The sequence below is a fragment of the Urocampus carinirostris genome, chromosome 17 (assembly GCF_059441175.1).
Source record: "Urocampus carinirostris isolate Australia breed hairy pipefish chromosome 17, RoL_Ucar_1.0, whole genome shotgun sequence".
NCBI lineage: Eukaryota > Metazoa > Chordata > Actinopteri > Syngnathiformes > Syngnathidae > Urocampus > Urocampus carinirostris.
This window is the reverse complement of record NC_142365.1, coordinates 26103493-26118869: the sequence shown is the minus strand read 5'-3', so window position 1 is coordinate 26118869 and position 15377 is coordinate 26103493. Positions and strand designations below refer to the sequence as shown.

The following is a 15377-nucleotide window of genomic DNA, read 5'->3' as shown; positions in this document are numbered from 1 at the left end:
TTGTAGAGATTTTTACGAGCGATGGGAAATCCTGCTCCTTGTTAAAAAAAAACTCTTTCAGCTCGGCTCACTAAAAAAAGCTGTCTCTTTTGGCTCTTTAGATTGTTTATGCTGCTGCAATCTATAGATTACTAATTATTATAAACATTTTGCATTGCGTTACTTTAACAATCAAAAACAAAAAAGACAAAATGAAAAAGAAACAAAAAAGACAAAAATGAAAAAGAAACAAAACAAGGAAGAAATAAAGGAACAAAAAAAGAGAAAAAAGCAAGAAAAAGGTCATAATCTAGCAAAGAAGGAAAAAATAAGAACAGAAAAGGAAAATTGTGAGAAAAAAACAGCAAGAACACAAGTAAGTGGCTAGGAAAATTTTAACAAATGATGAAAAAAAGGAAAAAAGAGAGAAACGAAGAAGAAAAACAGGAATACAAAATAAAAAAAAGCTACTGAAATAAAATCAAAAAGAAAAACGAGAAAAAAGTAAAACAAGAAAAAATTAATGAAAAAAGAAGGAATAAGCTGAGAAAAGACGAAAATAAATAAATAAAAGAAATAAAGGAAAAAGGACCTAAAAAGGAAGACAAAAAGACAGGTTATTGGGGTCTCTTTAACAGATATATTACCAATAATAATTTAACATCATGCACAATTTTTTTCAACTCTACGAAAGTGTAATAGTATTTATGTTTTCACTCTCCAGTGAACTTTTAATTCATTTAAACGTTTTTAAACATAGCAACTTCAGAGTATAGCTTTTCAGAATCTCTGAAAAACACAGAACAAATGTAAATTGAACCTATTGACTTTTCAGTGCAACAACTTATAAATTGTGAAATAAAAGAATAAAATTTACAATTTAAAGAAAGCCAAATTGTTAAAGATATTATTCCTGATATGTGCAGGCAAAATCATTTCAAATATTAACAGAGCTACAAAAAAGGTACAATAAAAAACAGCATTGACTTTTTATACACTACACAACACGAAATCCATGGTAAGAATTCAAATTGAGAAATTGAGAAAAAGCGTCTCGAAGGGAACCAGCTTCCTATTGGTAGGGAGCATGCTCCCGGCGTTCACTTCAAACAGCCGTTTGGCAAACAACACATCACTATTATTTCCAATTATATAAAAAAGGCAGTTCTTACCAGTTTTGACAGCAATAGAAAGAATATCTCCAAGGCTTTCATTTGTGTTGAGCTTCACAGTGACATGGTAGAGCACTCCTGGTTGTAGTCCTCCCAGTTCCATCCTGGTCTGCTCAGTTGTCTGCATACTAATCACCTCAGAACCTTCACTAAGAACCACCAAGTAAGGGTGGTTTGCTGCGATGAGTTTGGACCAGTACACACAAAAAGAAGTGCCAGTGATGTTGGCAGCCTGTAATCGTCTAATGCCAGGGGAGGCTGCAAAAGGGCAGAGTGAAGGAGAAAAGGGTTATGACTCCTATTTTATCAGTCCCTAAAAAATGTTGAGATAAGAATAAGATTAGAATTAGAATTGTCTTTCTTGTCATTGACATCAACATTGTGAAACATAGTATGCAATAAGATTTGACATGGCACTCCAGGGTAAAACATGTAATTTTGAGACATTGAAGAGAAAAGAGATCAAAGGCTATCTGGTTGAATAGGATATTGCTTAAAATTGTCGCAAGATATGTTTTCACACTTTTGTGTGTACGTTTAGGATTGTGATGGCCCTGGGGAAGAAGCTGTGTCTGGGCCTGTTTGTCCTAGTTTGAAGGAACTGTAGCACCTACCAGAGAGCAGCAGGTCAAAAATGTGGTGGCCGGGGTGGGAATCGTCTTTTATAACGTTAATAACTCTGCGGTGCCCTGAACTCTGCTGATTTGGTCTCCACTGTCCGTGAAACCGTGAAGGCCATGGTACCAACTTTGGTCCGAGAGATCATGACGCAGATGATGCCAGAAGTTGCCAGAATGTCGACTAGCCTAATGGAGGAAATGCTAGCAAAGGAGGCTAGGAAGCATAATCTCGTGGTGGTTGGAGCAAAGACACATCGAGAAAATGGGGAAGCTGTCCAGGATACCCAGCTCTTTCAGGAAGTCGCCGAAGCAGTCCCGGGAGTAGAGAAACAGGACATTCTGGAAGGTTTTCGTGATGGAAGGCTGGGGCATGATGGTAAACCCAGGATTGTGAAGATCCGATTCCGGAATACAAGATCAAGGCTGGCGTTTCTCCGTGGATTCAATCGGGTGAAAAGTACCTTCCCGACGTTGTCTTCTGGATTTGTTCGTCCAGATATGACACCAAAAGAAAGGGAACGCGACAGGGAACTGCAGGACGAACTTAAGCGCCGTCGGGACGAAGGTGAAGTAAACATTATTATACAGGACGGGAAAATTATTGTCAAGCCGGGAAATGCCTAAGGTCGCCTTCGCCTTTATTGAACAGCCCCTTGATTCATCTCATTAATGCCCAATGTTTGACTTCTAAGGCAGATGGCTTGGTCTCGTACATCAATTTCTACACCCCTGATATTTTGGCAATTACAGAAACTTGGTACTCCGCTGGTGACACAGGGCCAACTATAGAGAAATATCAGACCATTATAACTGACCGTAAAAATGCCCAACATGGAGGAATTTTGCTCATGGTTTCTCATGGTATAACTGTGTTTTCTGTCGCTAATTATCAATTCGATAAAATTGAGTTATTGAGATGTGATATTCTTATTTCTGGGGTGAAGCTGAGAATAGTGCTTGTATATCGCTCTGGTCTGAGCTCTTTTCAGGCCAACGTCGCTATGTTCGAACATCTGAATTCTATTTTTGATACTAAATTGCAAATTCTACTTATGGGTGATTTTAACTTTCCTGACCTTCACCACAGTTTTCTTCATACTAATACTAATACTAATCTAACTTCAATGTTCAAAAACTTGGTTTCAAATGCAGGTTTCTTTCAGCATGTCGATAAACCAACCAGGGGGTCCAACGTATTAGACCTTGTGTTTTCCACTGACAGATATCTGATTAAAAACATTGACGTTGGGCCGAGTTTCTCTACCAGTGATCACGATTCTGTTACTTTCCAACTTAACCTGGCTCTTAAAAAAGACACCGCTGCTCAGAATTACATACATTTTAAAGACTGTGATCTACATGGCATGAGATACTTTCTGTCTAGTGTCAACTGGTACCTTTTATTTGATAATTGTGGGAATATTGAAGAAATGTGGGCAATATTTAAATCTGTTGTTTACACTTTGATATCTGTATACGTACCCTCAGTTGCTGTTACACCTCACGTCAACTGTGACATAGCTGAATTGCATAGGCGAAAGCAGTTTATTCACAAGCTTTATAAACGTGATCAGTTGGCATACTTGGAAAGTTATCAAGATGCTTCAAGGGAACTGCGGCGGGCCATCAGGCGGGAAAGGGTGGCTAAGGAAAATAAAGTTTTAGAGGCTAATAACTCTGCCACAGTATCCCAAGCTGGCAATGTAGCCGATGATCTTTTCAGCTGTGTTGATTACTGTCTGTATGTTTTTCCTGTCTTCTGCCGTGTTCCCAACATACCATATGCTGAGGCGGTATGCCAGAATGCTTTCCACTGTGGCTTTGTAGAAGGACACCAGCAGCTTCTGATCCAGGTTGTTCCTCCTGAGGACCCTCAAGAAGTGGAGTCGCTGCTAGGCCTTCCCCACCACACATCTGGTGTTGGCAGACCAAGGTAAGTCATCAGAGATGTGGGTGCCCAGGAGTTTGAAGGAGCGGACTCTCCGTATAGTCTTCATTTATGACGAGTGGGGCTGGGTTTGTGATTTGTTTCCTCCTGTAGTCAAGTATGACTTCCTTGGATTTTGTGGTGTTGAATATTAGTTTAATGGTGGCATGGCTGAGTGGTTAGTTTGTCTGCGGCATAATTCTGAGGTCAGAGATACCAGCCTTCCTGTGCGGAGTTTGCATGTTCTCCCCGTGCTTGTGTGGATTTCCTCCGGGCACTCTGGTTTCCTCCCACAATAAAATTGGTTTCTCCAAATTGTCCCTAAGTGTGAATAAGCGATGTTGTTGTCTGTGTCTGTGTACCCTGCGATTGGCTGGCAACCAGTTCAACCTGTCCCCTGCCCACTGCCCGAAGACAGCTGGGATGGGCTCCAGCATCCCTGCGACCCTACTGAGGATAAGCGGTGCAAATGATAGGTGGACAATCAATTTGTACATACTTCCCGCCAATCTTCTATCTTTTTTTTATATCAGGGGTCTCGAACTACATTATCTTGGGGGCCGCCAAAGCTAGGGTCTGGGTGAGCTGGGACCAAATCGGGAATTGCAAAAGAAAACATTCCACTGTTCTAAAATATATTTTTTCACCCAACACAAAATAAATTTAACATCTAATATAAAAATATAGGAAACAGTAGTTCAAACTAGTAAGAAAAAAATAAGTATTTAAGTACATTTTCTCCACAAATAAATGATTAATTTTGAGAATAAATGGGCTGCACTTACATAATTTATTTTGGTTCAGAGAACTCTGTCATTTGCCAATTCATAACTCTGACTGCATCTTTTAAGATTTAGGATTTCAATTATGTATTTAATGGACCAGGGTCCTTTTTTAGGCAAAATGTTTTTGTGGTTGAATGAGCCCATTTTCCCCATAAGGAAAGCATAGTATTAACGCATTATTACCACAGTAACAACACAGTGATAACATATGAGTTGTTATTTCAGACATACATATGAAATTTTTAACTCTTCACATTTGTCAGTCACAAAAAGAGCTCTCAGCCACCTGGTGGTTGTTAGGATAACTGGTAAAATGTAAAAGAAACAACATAAACAAGTAGAGACAGACAGACACGTATTTACATGGAGGGGATTTAAGTAAAGGGCTCAAGGTAGCCTAATGTAGCGGAGTAATTGTACAATTTCTTCTTCAGAATCTACTCAAGTAAAGGTAAAAACTATAGTGATTTAAAAACAAGTACAAATGTCACCTGTGCCCGCTCGTTTGGCGCCAGCTGCTGCTCGTTGCCTGATTGGCTCCACTGCTATTTAAACTCAGTGCTTTCATCCACTCCTGGTCAGTCTGTTAACAAACCTCTGCACTTGCAAGACATGCATTTTGACTCTGTCCGGTATCCTGCTCGTGTATCCAGTATCCGGTATCAAACCCGTCTGTCCTGTCCTGTCCTGTCCTGTATTTTGCTCGTGTATCCAGTATCCGGCATCAATCCCGTCTGTCCCCTCCTGTCCGGTATCTTGCTCGTGTATCCAGTATCCGGTATTGATCCCGTTTGTCCTGTCCTGTCCAGTATCCTGCTCGTGTATCCAGTATCCGGTATCGATCCCGTCCGTCCCGTCCTGTCCGGTATCTTGCTCGTGCATATTATATCAGGTATCGGCCCCGTCCTGTCCGGTATCTGCTCGTGCATCATGTATCTGGTATCGATCCCGTCTCTCCTGTCTGGTTTTGATGTCGTCTGCCCCCGGCTTCCTGTTTTCCGGCGCCTGAATTCTCTGTCTCACTTCTTCTGCCCAGCGATCGTCGAATCGCTGGCGTTTGTGTACCCGCGCATGACTGCCCCGTTTCCGTAAAATAAAGCTTGGTGTAAAAACGTTACGCGTTTGGGTCCCCCGTCTGTTCGGGTTCTTACAAGAAAATATTCCAAAACTTACTCAAGTAAATGTAACAAAGTCAATGAAACACGTTACTACCCACCTGTGTCTACACCAAATTTAACAAAAATGCTGTGCTACAACTTAGACCTGGCGTCGAAGGTAAATGTTTAAAGCCTAACCTCAAGAAAGACCTTATAGCAGCTCTTAGCAGGTCTAATTGTGGTGCAGATCTTTGTGAATTTGATTGAGGTTCAAGGAAAAGGTTTTATGCTGAAAATTTGTATTCAGTAGCAACCATAATCATGCCAACCTGCACAGCGAGTTCCGGGATTGGTGGGATCAACGTCAAGATATCCTCCAAGACATGAACACCGGTAGGAGCCCATGGTGTTGTTACAATGTGCCATTGGAGAGCAGTGATGGAGAGCAGGATGTACACACTCGTTTACATCTAAGATGACAAATTCATTCACATGAAGGGATTGTACTGAATTCTGATTAAAAGTGTAAAATAATTCAAATAATTGTCACACTGTATGTTCAGTATAGTATCGTTTGAGTTGACTTTTGTTTTTGATGGAATAGTCCAGGGGTCAGCAGCCCAAAATGTTGAAGGAGCCATATTGGACCTAACAAAAGAAAACCTAATTTGGTTGGAGCTGCAAAAAAAAAAAAAAGCCTAATATAAGCCTAATAATGAATGCAACACATGTTAGTTATATTTTAGCTACATTAAAATAATGACTAAGTTGCACATCATGTGGTTCATTGCTTTGTAAAGTAAAACAAATAAAATGGTTACAGTTTCCGTTTGAGTTCTGCGCAAATTTCAAACATGTCAAGGCATGGGTAAAATGCAGTAGCATTCTCATTCTCTATCTCTCTCTTGATAATAAACCAACGCAGCCATCCATTGGCCTGACCAACAACAACAAAATGATATCAGTGTCATTCAAAATAAATATTGACAAAAATTTGAAATCACTTAATAAAAACATGTACTTTGTTACTAAAAAGTGCCCATGACAGGATTGTGTTCTTCCCCGTTTCATGTGACTTCTGTGTTAAAATGAGGGGTGTAGCGAGAGATAAAGTTAAATTGTGACGCTGCTCCTCTAAAAGGGGCGGAACCAGGACTCGTACAGCTCGGCTCTCACACAGTCGAGACAGAAGGAGAAGCGAAGGAGACATGCTCCAAAGTCGTTGAAATGTAATATTTATTCTCCACATTTTTAGAGCATTGGAAAACGATAAAAGTGTCATGTTTGTCTTTCTACAGAAACCTTATTCAAATAAAAATATATTTCCCTTCCCCATTTTTTTCAATTTGTAAACATTTTTAGAAAAGCTCCAGAGAGCCACTCCGCAGTGCTAGAGAGTCGCATGCGGCTCCTGAGCCGCGGGTTGCTGACACCCGATCTAGTCCTTACAGCACCACATAAAAAAATCAAACATTCACATGATTTGAAGTTCATACCAAATTTTGGGGGCCGAAAATGACCAAAATTCAATTTTCAGTATCGGTGGGGGAAAAAAGCAAAAAACTGATGGAACAACATTGTGATGACGTGAGGTCAAAAGCGAAACGAGACCTTCGAAACTGGTTTTCTCACAGAGGGAGTTTTATGCGTGACACGGGTGCTTATTCTTTATTTTGCGCACAAGAAGAAAAGAGATCACCGTCAAAACGAGACCTCTGCTGGGAGGGGGATTACCTCATGTGCGGCCCATTCTTACAGTTTCTTCATTTCTCTCATGCAGAGGTTTTTGAGTTTTTCCTTGCCCTCAGGTAGGTTTTAGATCAGGGCATGGTCTAATGGTAGTCTGTAGTCTGTACAGCCTTTTGAAACCTCTTGTGATTAAGGGCTAAATAAATACCGTAAACATGACTTGACTTGACTTCCTTTTTTTGGCCGCTAGCTGGTCTTTGTCTAATGTTCACATACTAACACCATCGCGCTTACCACAGTTTGTCATGATTACTCATTGCCCTCACCTGTGCCTGCTCGTTTGGCGCCAGTTGTTGCTTGTTGCCTGATTAATTACCCTCCTATTTATAACCATTACGCCAGTCTCTCCCTGTCAGTCCGTCAGCGAACCTCTGCATACGCAAGGCAAGCACTTTGACTCCCGTCTGTCCCGTTTTCATCCGTGTACCACTCGTCTGTTCCCGATTCTCCGTTTGTCTCCGGCATCTACCTGTTTTGTCCTTTTGACCACGCTCTGATCTCCCGCTCCGGCTAACGACCCGTTTTTGACCACCGACCACGCTCTGATGTCTCGCTCTGGCTATCGACATGTTTTGCCCATTTGACCACGCGACCATCTCCCACTCCGGGAGATGCACTTCCGCATTCCGATCACGCTCCGATCCCCTGAGTGGCTTGCTTCCCTTGTCCAGCAAGCACCGGATCGCTGGCGTTTGTTTTCCTCTTTATCTCAATAAACTTGGGAGTAAACGTTACGCGTCTGGGTCCTCCTCCTGTTCTGGTTCTGACACAGTTAGCAGATTCAATTCATAAACACATACTTTGTGCGTGACATTCAGTCCCTTTGTCCCTGAGATGGTTGGCTGGGGCTAAGCTATGTAAAAGAAAAGTTCAGTTTACTAAATCTATTATTTTTACTCATTTGTTGCATTAGACTCTATCAAATTTGAATGACTTCCATTGTTAGGATCCAACCATCATGCAACCTTCCCCCAGAGGGCACCAACCAGGAACAAGACACATTTGAGCCAAATCTCCTCAATTGTTTCCCTAAATCTTCAACACCTTTATATTGATTACATAGACAGACCACTGGGGTCGGAGCTTTTCCACTGCCACGTCAAGTTTAAATTTTTTATTTTGTGCTCACTTGTTTTACTTGTTACTTTGTTCCTCTCTTTTCCATTTCCTGATCTTAGTTTCTGATTTGGATCATGTAAGGTTTGACTTTGTTTGGATATTTCGTTGTTTTGTGATCCCTCGTTTCACTCAAGGCTAACACACCAACCTTCCTTTTAGTCATCATCCTTCCGATCTCCTCTTTCTTCCACTCAGTCGCTTTACTACCACATCCTCTTACATTTGGTGACCCTATAACTAGGGTTTGCGAGACCTTTCTGTCTCCCGCCCCCCTTTCTTTGCTTTGCTGTCTCTTAGGGAATAGAGATAGAGAGGAGAGGATCCCCAGTCCCCTCGCTCCCTCCACTTTAGTCGCCTCTTACGACACGCAGCGGACCACAGTGGGATAATTCTCTTACCTCTCACGAGGGGAGGCCCCCTCACCACAGTGTCCACAGGAATGAGTGGAGAGGTGTTGTAAAAGGATAGTGGGATGTTTGGGCACGTTCTAAGGAATGGGCAGGGCACCTGTATGATGCGGCAGGGGTAAACCAGTGAAAGCTGTCGGGCCCTGCTGTTGAACAAATGAGTGTGTTGTGTCACCCTGACCCGAGTGACATGGCCGCTTTCTTGTGTCCCGTTTCATCTGGAAGGACGAAAGCATGACCAACTTGGGTGCCGAGGTGCTTAACTTGTTTGGGTGTTTTGGCATTTGGGTTGGCCATGGTCCAAAACGTTTTATGTGTGTTTTTTGCTATTTTTGCCTTTTATTTTCTTTGTTATTGTATGTGTTTGTCTTGCTGTCGGTAACCCCTCTTGAGAGATATGACCAAGATAGATAGATAGATAGATAGATAGATAGATAGATAGATAGATAGATAGATAGATAGATAGATAGATAGATAGATAGATAGATAGATAGTGATCCCTAGTTTGTTTCTTACTTTGTTCCTGGTTTTGTTCTTAAATACCATCCTTATTTTCAGCACCCCTGTTCCTGGTTCCGTTCGCTTGGATCCAGCCAAAAGAAAATATTAATTCATTTTCTTTTGGATATGAGGATTGAATAAAATAAGTACTTAATATGCTCATGAGTTATTTACACATTAACACCGTTATTTTTTACAGTAAGGGGTTAATCTACTTCATTATTTTTCCGTCGTTACAACGCTGTTACCTTTACTCACGATCAAAAGATGTGCGTTACTTTGAATAAATTGAAACGAGGCGTGTTGGTGTGGACGGATGTTTACTTACATGCCCAACACTGGCTAGTTATTATTTTATATTGAACCTCTTGCAGCAAGTCAGTGCAAGACAGCACACTGCGTCGGGTCATTTGCATTTCACACTTCCATCCGGTTTTCTGTAACAATTTGAGGTTTGATTCTTGTTTCCCGTTATGCCCCCAGCCAACTGTATATATGTATATATATTTATATAAATATACAAACACATATATATATATATGTATACCATTCTAAAGATAAATAATTATTAAAAATGTTTATTGTGATATATTTATCACAAAGATCATCTGTCTTTACAGTATTATAAGAAACACTGAGCCTAATGCGACATTTAGATACCTGTTTAGTTGGTAGCTACTCTGCATTACGAATATGTACAACTGTATGAGTTGAGCGCAATCTGTGCAGTTGAGGGAGGAGCGGCACGTGTGACTAAATCGGGTGATATTTTCCGACACGGTGGGAAACAACCCACAGAAGACGGCGGCTCAAATAGAAGCAGTGGGAGAAGGAAGCTGTGGTGTGACTGAGTCATTCCTTTCTGACCGTTATGTTCTACGTTATTAGAATGTGTTTTTTTTTTTTTCAAGACGGACCTTCCTGCCTCGTCCTCCTCACCTTCTACCATCACGGCTAACACCTCCTCAATGTGTTTGAGGAGGAGATGTAGCTTTGATGTGACGCCTTGAAGCGAAATATCAAAAGCGCAGTCGATCAGCAGCGAGGTTGCGGTCCTGTACGGATGCACAGGCCAAGAACTGAGGTAATAGATTGAAATATTGCCAGACTCCAGCACTCCAGTTATCTGTATGTAAAGAAAAGAAGTGAATATTATGCCCATGATTGCCAAATTCCGAAGTGAGATCTCAGGTTTGCGGTACCATCGCTTGAAGTAATCTTGTGTGGTTGAGAACAGCTCCATTGTTTATCAATTCCTGAAAATCTGCCTTCACCGTCACTGTTGCATTGAATCGGTACCCAGAATTCTGCGTGTTATTAGCTGATCCTGAAAAAGGAACAATGCTGAGAGCCGGAAAACAAAGCTTTGTGAAAATCCCCAAAGAAGTTTGTCTTTACACTTTTTGAACATATTTTGAACTGTTGTTTATTCCTTAGACCACGGGGCACAAACCTGTTTGAAGCTTTTTCTTACTGGTTAACTTGAAGTGCTACCAGCTTGGCACACATTCCTAAAATACTAACTTGTAATTATTACCTGGTTGTAATCGTTATAAAGAAAATAATTGGTTAGTGGACACGCCTGTCCTTAATCAGCCTTACCCTCATAAGGACATTTTGGACAGCATACAGTGTCGGGTGATTTTTCATTCTCCACTTTCATCTTTTTGCGCTTCTATCCTGATTTGTGAGGTTTGTTTTTAGTTTCTGAGAGTTTTATTGTTATTTTTGGCAGTTTGTTTGTCACTTTGTTGAGGAATTTGTTATTAAATACCAACTGTATTCGAGCACCTTGCTGTTTCTTGCTTCCTGCATTCGGAAGTAGGTGATTTACGAGAGGTGCCTGGCTTTGGTGACATCCAATGTACATATCTAAAACTGCATGTCGTTGTTTGACGCAATAAAGCAATTTTTCCATTGTGCTTCTCTCAGCATTGTCTCGCGGGCCACATAAAAGGATGTGCTGGGCCACATTTGACCTGAAGACCCACTTTTAGATAACGATTCACCAGATGAGAAACACTGGTTAAAGAGACATCCTTGCATCCTTGTAGTGACACTGCTTTAGTATATATTTTTGTTAACGATAATAATCATATTATAAATCCCGCATGCCAACCTTTTGACATTATGAAGAGGTATATTTTATTGCACACTCTATTTTTGTGCACCAAACACAATCCATCTCCAGAATATTGTCTAAAACCAGAAGTGGCAAACTTTTAACAAAACAGAAATCTAATGATTTGTTGGAGAAGTTTATTCACGCACGGAATAAAGCAGCCATAGACTAAAACACTAATTCTGAGTCAAGATTTTTTGTTGTTGTTTAAATTTGAAAAAGTTGTACGTTTGTTTCTTTAAAAAGCGGTATGCGTTTTTAAGGGGCGAAAAGCGGTAGTCTAACATGTAAAGAGGTACTGTCGGTAAGTATGCTATCTAATGCTTAATTCTCCTATTACCATAGAGGCACCGCCTCCCCCGTTTTACAAGCACTATTCAAATTACCATAACTCGGTGACCATTGGGCTAATGAGAAAATTCTAAGTAATTCTCCAAAACACCCACAAGGTGACAGCAACCTTCCACTAGTGTGTCTCACGGGCATCCACCTGTGGCAACGGACCAATCACAGGCAAGAAATTATACAGAAGCGGCATAAAAAGTAATGCATATTGAAAAGTGTTTTTGTTATCTGTAACCAATAAAAAATGAATCTTTTGAACATTACTTTATTAGTTTTGATTGTGAAAGGGGCAGTGGATTAGGGTACTGAAAGGTCATGTATAGTGAAGGTCTCTGTTTTTAGGAATTGCTTAAACATCTACAACAAGGACCCATAAAACGCTTGGTCTTGGTGAAAAATAGCTGAAAATGAATGGACAACTGAAAAGGGAAGACTCAAAAACCTTTTTGAATATATTTGTAACAGTTCATATTTCCAGTTTATGTTGTGATACAATATGTTCATGTTCAGTTCCATTCTCTCTACTTTATTATAATCCTGAAAAATCCAAGTCTGATTTTGTTTTTGTTTTTAATTTTAAACTGTTATTACATTTTCTTAACACATAGTTATGGTAATGTAGCCAGATATTTAATTTTTTAAGGGCGAAAATTAATCACTCATAACAACATTCTCTTTCATGGCCAAAATAACAAACAAAAAAATTCTATGCGGGTTGTATGATACTTGGCCAATAAAGGGTTACTCAATGTTGTGCATTTTACTGCACTGAGAAAGGGAAAGATACAAAGATACTAACTTGCAGGGTTGGTACAGAGAAAGTGACCAGATGTCTCACAGCACTTTTGAAAGTCTGGACAATCTACATCCCAGTAGCAGACATCAACGCTTGAATTATAACTTGAAGGATACCAATCCGTGGATGGGCAGTATCCAGGTTTGGGCAAAAACTCCTGACTCCGGCTTTCAGCTATAAACAAAAGACAACATGTTAGAAGCAACAGAAGAGGGTTTTTTTAGCAGTTGCTTTATTTGAGACTCAAAAATGTCAAATAGAGGCAACATGAATAGGGAAAGTAAAAGCTGATTTGCTGCACACTTACAGAGGGCACAGTAGCTTCCCACTTGTACATAACCATTGCAGCATGTAGTCATCTGCTCCGTCACCATCCTGTACTCAGTGCGATGATCTATTCGGAATCGTGTCTCTGGACATGAAGTCCAAAAGAGCCAGCCTCCGCAACTCTTCCTCACCGTATAGGGAACCATTCGCAACACCAAAGAAGTCACAATGCGGCTCTCATTGGAAATACAAAGATGGTAGCCAGATGGAGAGAGACTTTTGGCTATCAAATAAAAAAGCACATGCACCTTGGTGTAAAGCAGCGGTGGGTAGAGTAGCAAAAATTTAACTCGAGTAAAAGTAATATTACTTTGGAATAATATGACTCAAGTAGAAGGAAAAAGTAGTCATCTAAATAATTACTTAAGTAAAGGTAAAGAAGTGAAAAACCTACTCAAGTACAATGATACATCTCCTCACAAACGGCTCTACATACAAAGGTTTCAGGTTACAAAGTAGCTGAATGCGAAAATATCGCCTCTAGTAGGCGTTTCAGGATACAAAGACAAACATACAGTACAGTACGTGCTGCTATTTGCCGCTCCCAGAGTTCAACCTGGCATTCCGTTATGTATAACTCAATCCCGACATGCTCCTTGTGTCCGCTTACCAGCATTCCCTTCGTGGTACAGCTACAAAGAGTAATCATTCACAATAGACGCAAGAAAGACATGCAGAAAAGTGGACATAGAGAAAAGAAGAGGAAGAGACTTTTTTCTGGCCATGGAAACCCAGCAAGAGATAATAGAAAGGTATGAAAAGGGAAAGCTTTTGTGTGATCGCCACAATTTTTAAACAAAAAGCAGACGTCATCGGATCGGTTTTTCAAGGACCCCAAGGCCAAAAACACAGATGAGGACCGGTAAACAAAGAAGCCAATTAAAGTGTAAATCTTTTTTTTTTTTTTTATTTCCTTTATATTTTGTTATTTTACAGTGCCGTTCAAAATAATAACAGTGCTATGTAACTGACCAGAATATCCCTAATTTTTAGAATATTTTTTATTGTTACATGCCAAACAAGTCACCAGTAAGTGCATTAGATTCTCAGAAAGCCAAAGCGACCCAGCATTCATTGTCATGGTTGCCATGGCGCCCAATTGGTCCCAGCTGTGTGGCGCCAGGTTCTGTCACGGTTGCCACGGTGCCTAATTGGCCCCGCCCACTGATACCAGCTGAAACACGTTGACAGATTGCTGCCGGACTACATAAACGCGGTCTTGCGAGTTGCCTGGTGTCAGAGCATCTGCGAAACTCCTGCTAGACTCAGTGTGATATACCAAGTCCTGTGAATTTGCCTGTGTTTGATCTTGTTTTATTTTTGGCCTGATCTGTTTAATTTCAATCTACTTCCGTGACCATCGATTCCCGGATCGAGTTTGCGCGCATTCCTCTTCTCCCCAATAAATTGTGAGTAACGTTACGCGATTGGGTTCTCATACCTGTTTGCAGTCCTGGTTCGTGATATTCATAATACGCACGCTCTTAAGGCTATGCAATTGAGCAAATAGTTCAAAGGGGTGTGTTCAAAAAATAGCAGTGTCTGCTGTTGACTGTACAAACTCAAAACTATTTTGTATTTCCCCCAAAAAGGTAGGATTTAGCAATCCTAATATTTAATTGCATGACCCAAGTTTTTTATAACTTCTTCACATCTGTGTGTTTCAGGTGATAAAGCTACTCCCATTACAAATTAAACTCATAAGTAGAGGTACCACTGTACTGCGTAACTATAGCAACGTCTTATTAATGGATTTTTTTAAAGCAATCATTAGATCAAATCTTAAAATCATCAAAGTCCATACAATCCTAAACCTGGTCTCAAGTACCACCTGGTGGTTGTCTGCGTCACTGCTCGAATCTAAATAAAAGAAACGGGGTCCCTGACAAAATGTAAGCGCCTCAGCAGAGAGAGAGAGAGAGAGAGAGAGAGAGAGAGAGAGAGAGAGGCGCATACGTACGCACTTACGTAACGGGTTCAATGTAGCCTAACGGAGTAAGAGTACAGTTTCTTCATCACAAATCTATTTAAGTCAAAGCAAACAGTATAGTGATTTAAAAAAAAAAATAGGAAGTACAAAATATCCCAAAACTTACTCAAGTAAATGTAACGGAGTAAATGTCACTCTTTCATACCTACCTATGGCGTAAAGCTATCATACAAATTTATTCTGGTAACCTTTAAGTTTTGAAAATATTTTTCCAGTCATACCTTCATAGGCAACGGTTTTCCATGTGTAGAAAGCTGGAAATGCAAAAATCCATATCGAAGGCATCCACACCATTTTGATTAGTATTACAATCCCACCAGAGGCATTGTAAGTGCACAGTCCTCCTAAGGATTATAACAGCACACGATGGGTAAGATATACTGCACTGAAGTCTAAATCCTTGGTGATTCTAGCTCGCCCCCGCCACCTCTGATCGCAACG

General features: G+C 40.5%; 1 protein-coding gene across 2 annotated transcripts in view; it reads right to left on the bottom strand.

Moving 5' to 3' along the window:
- Window positions 1–15377, bottom strand: part of umodl1 (uromodulin-like 1) — a 35898-nt gene extending 20521 nt beyond the window's left edge. For both annotated transcript variants that reach the window (XM_088321473.1, XM_088321474.1), the window contains exons 1-7: window positions 15158–15377; window positions 12927–13169; window positions 12623–12793; window positions 10559–10683; window positions 10296–10482; window positions 5910–6050; window positions 1152–1409 (exon numbers count right to left, since the gene is read on the bottom strand). In XM_088321473.1, the coding sequence (XP_088177599.1) occupies window positions 1152–1409; window positions 5910–6050; window positions 10296–10482; window positions 10559–10683; window positions 12623–12793; window positions 12927–13169; window positions 15158–15230 (1198 nt within the window). In that variant the 5' untranslated portion in view covers window positions 15231–15377. The remainder of the gene's footprint in view (window positions 1–1151; window positions 1410–5909; window positions 6051–10295; window positions 10483–10558; window positions 10684–12622; window positions 12794–12926; window positions 13170–15157) is intronic.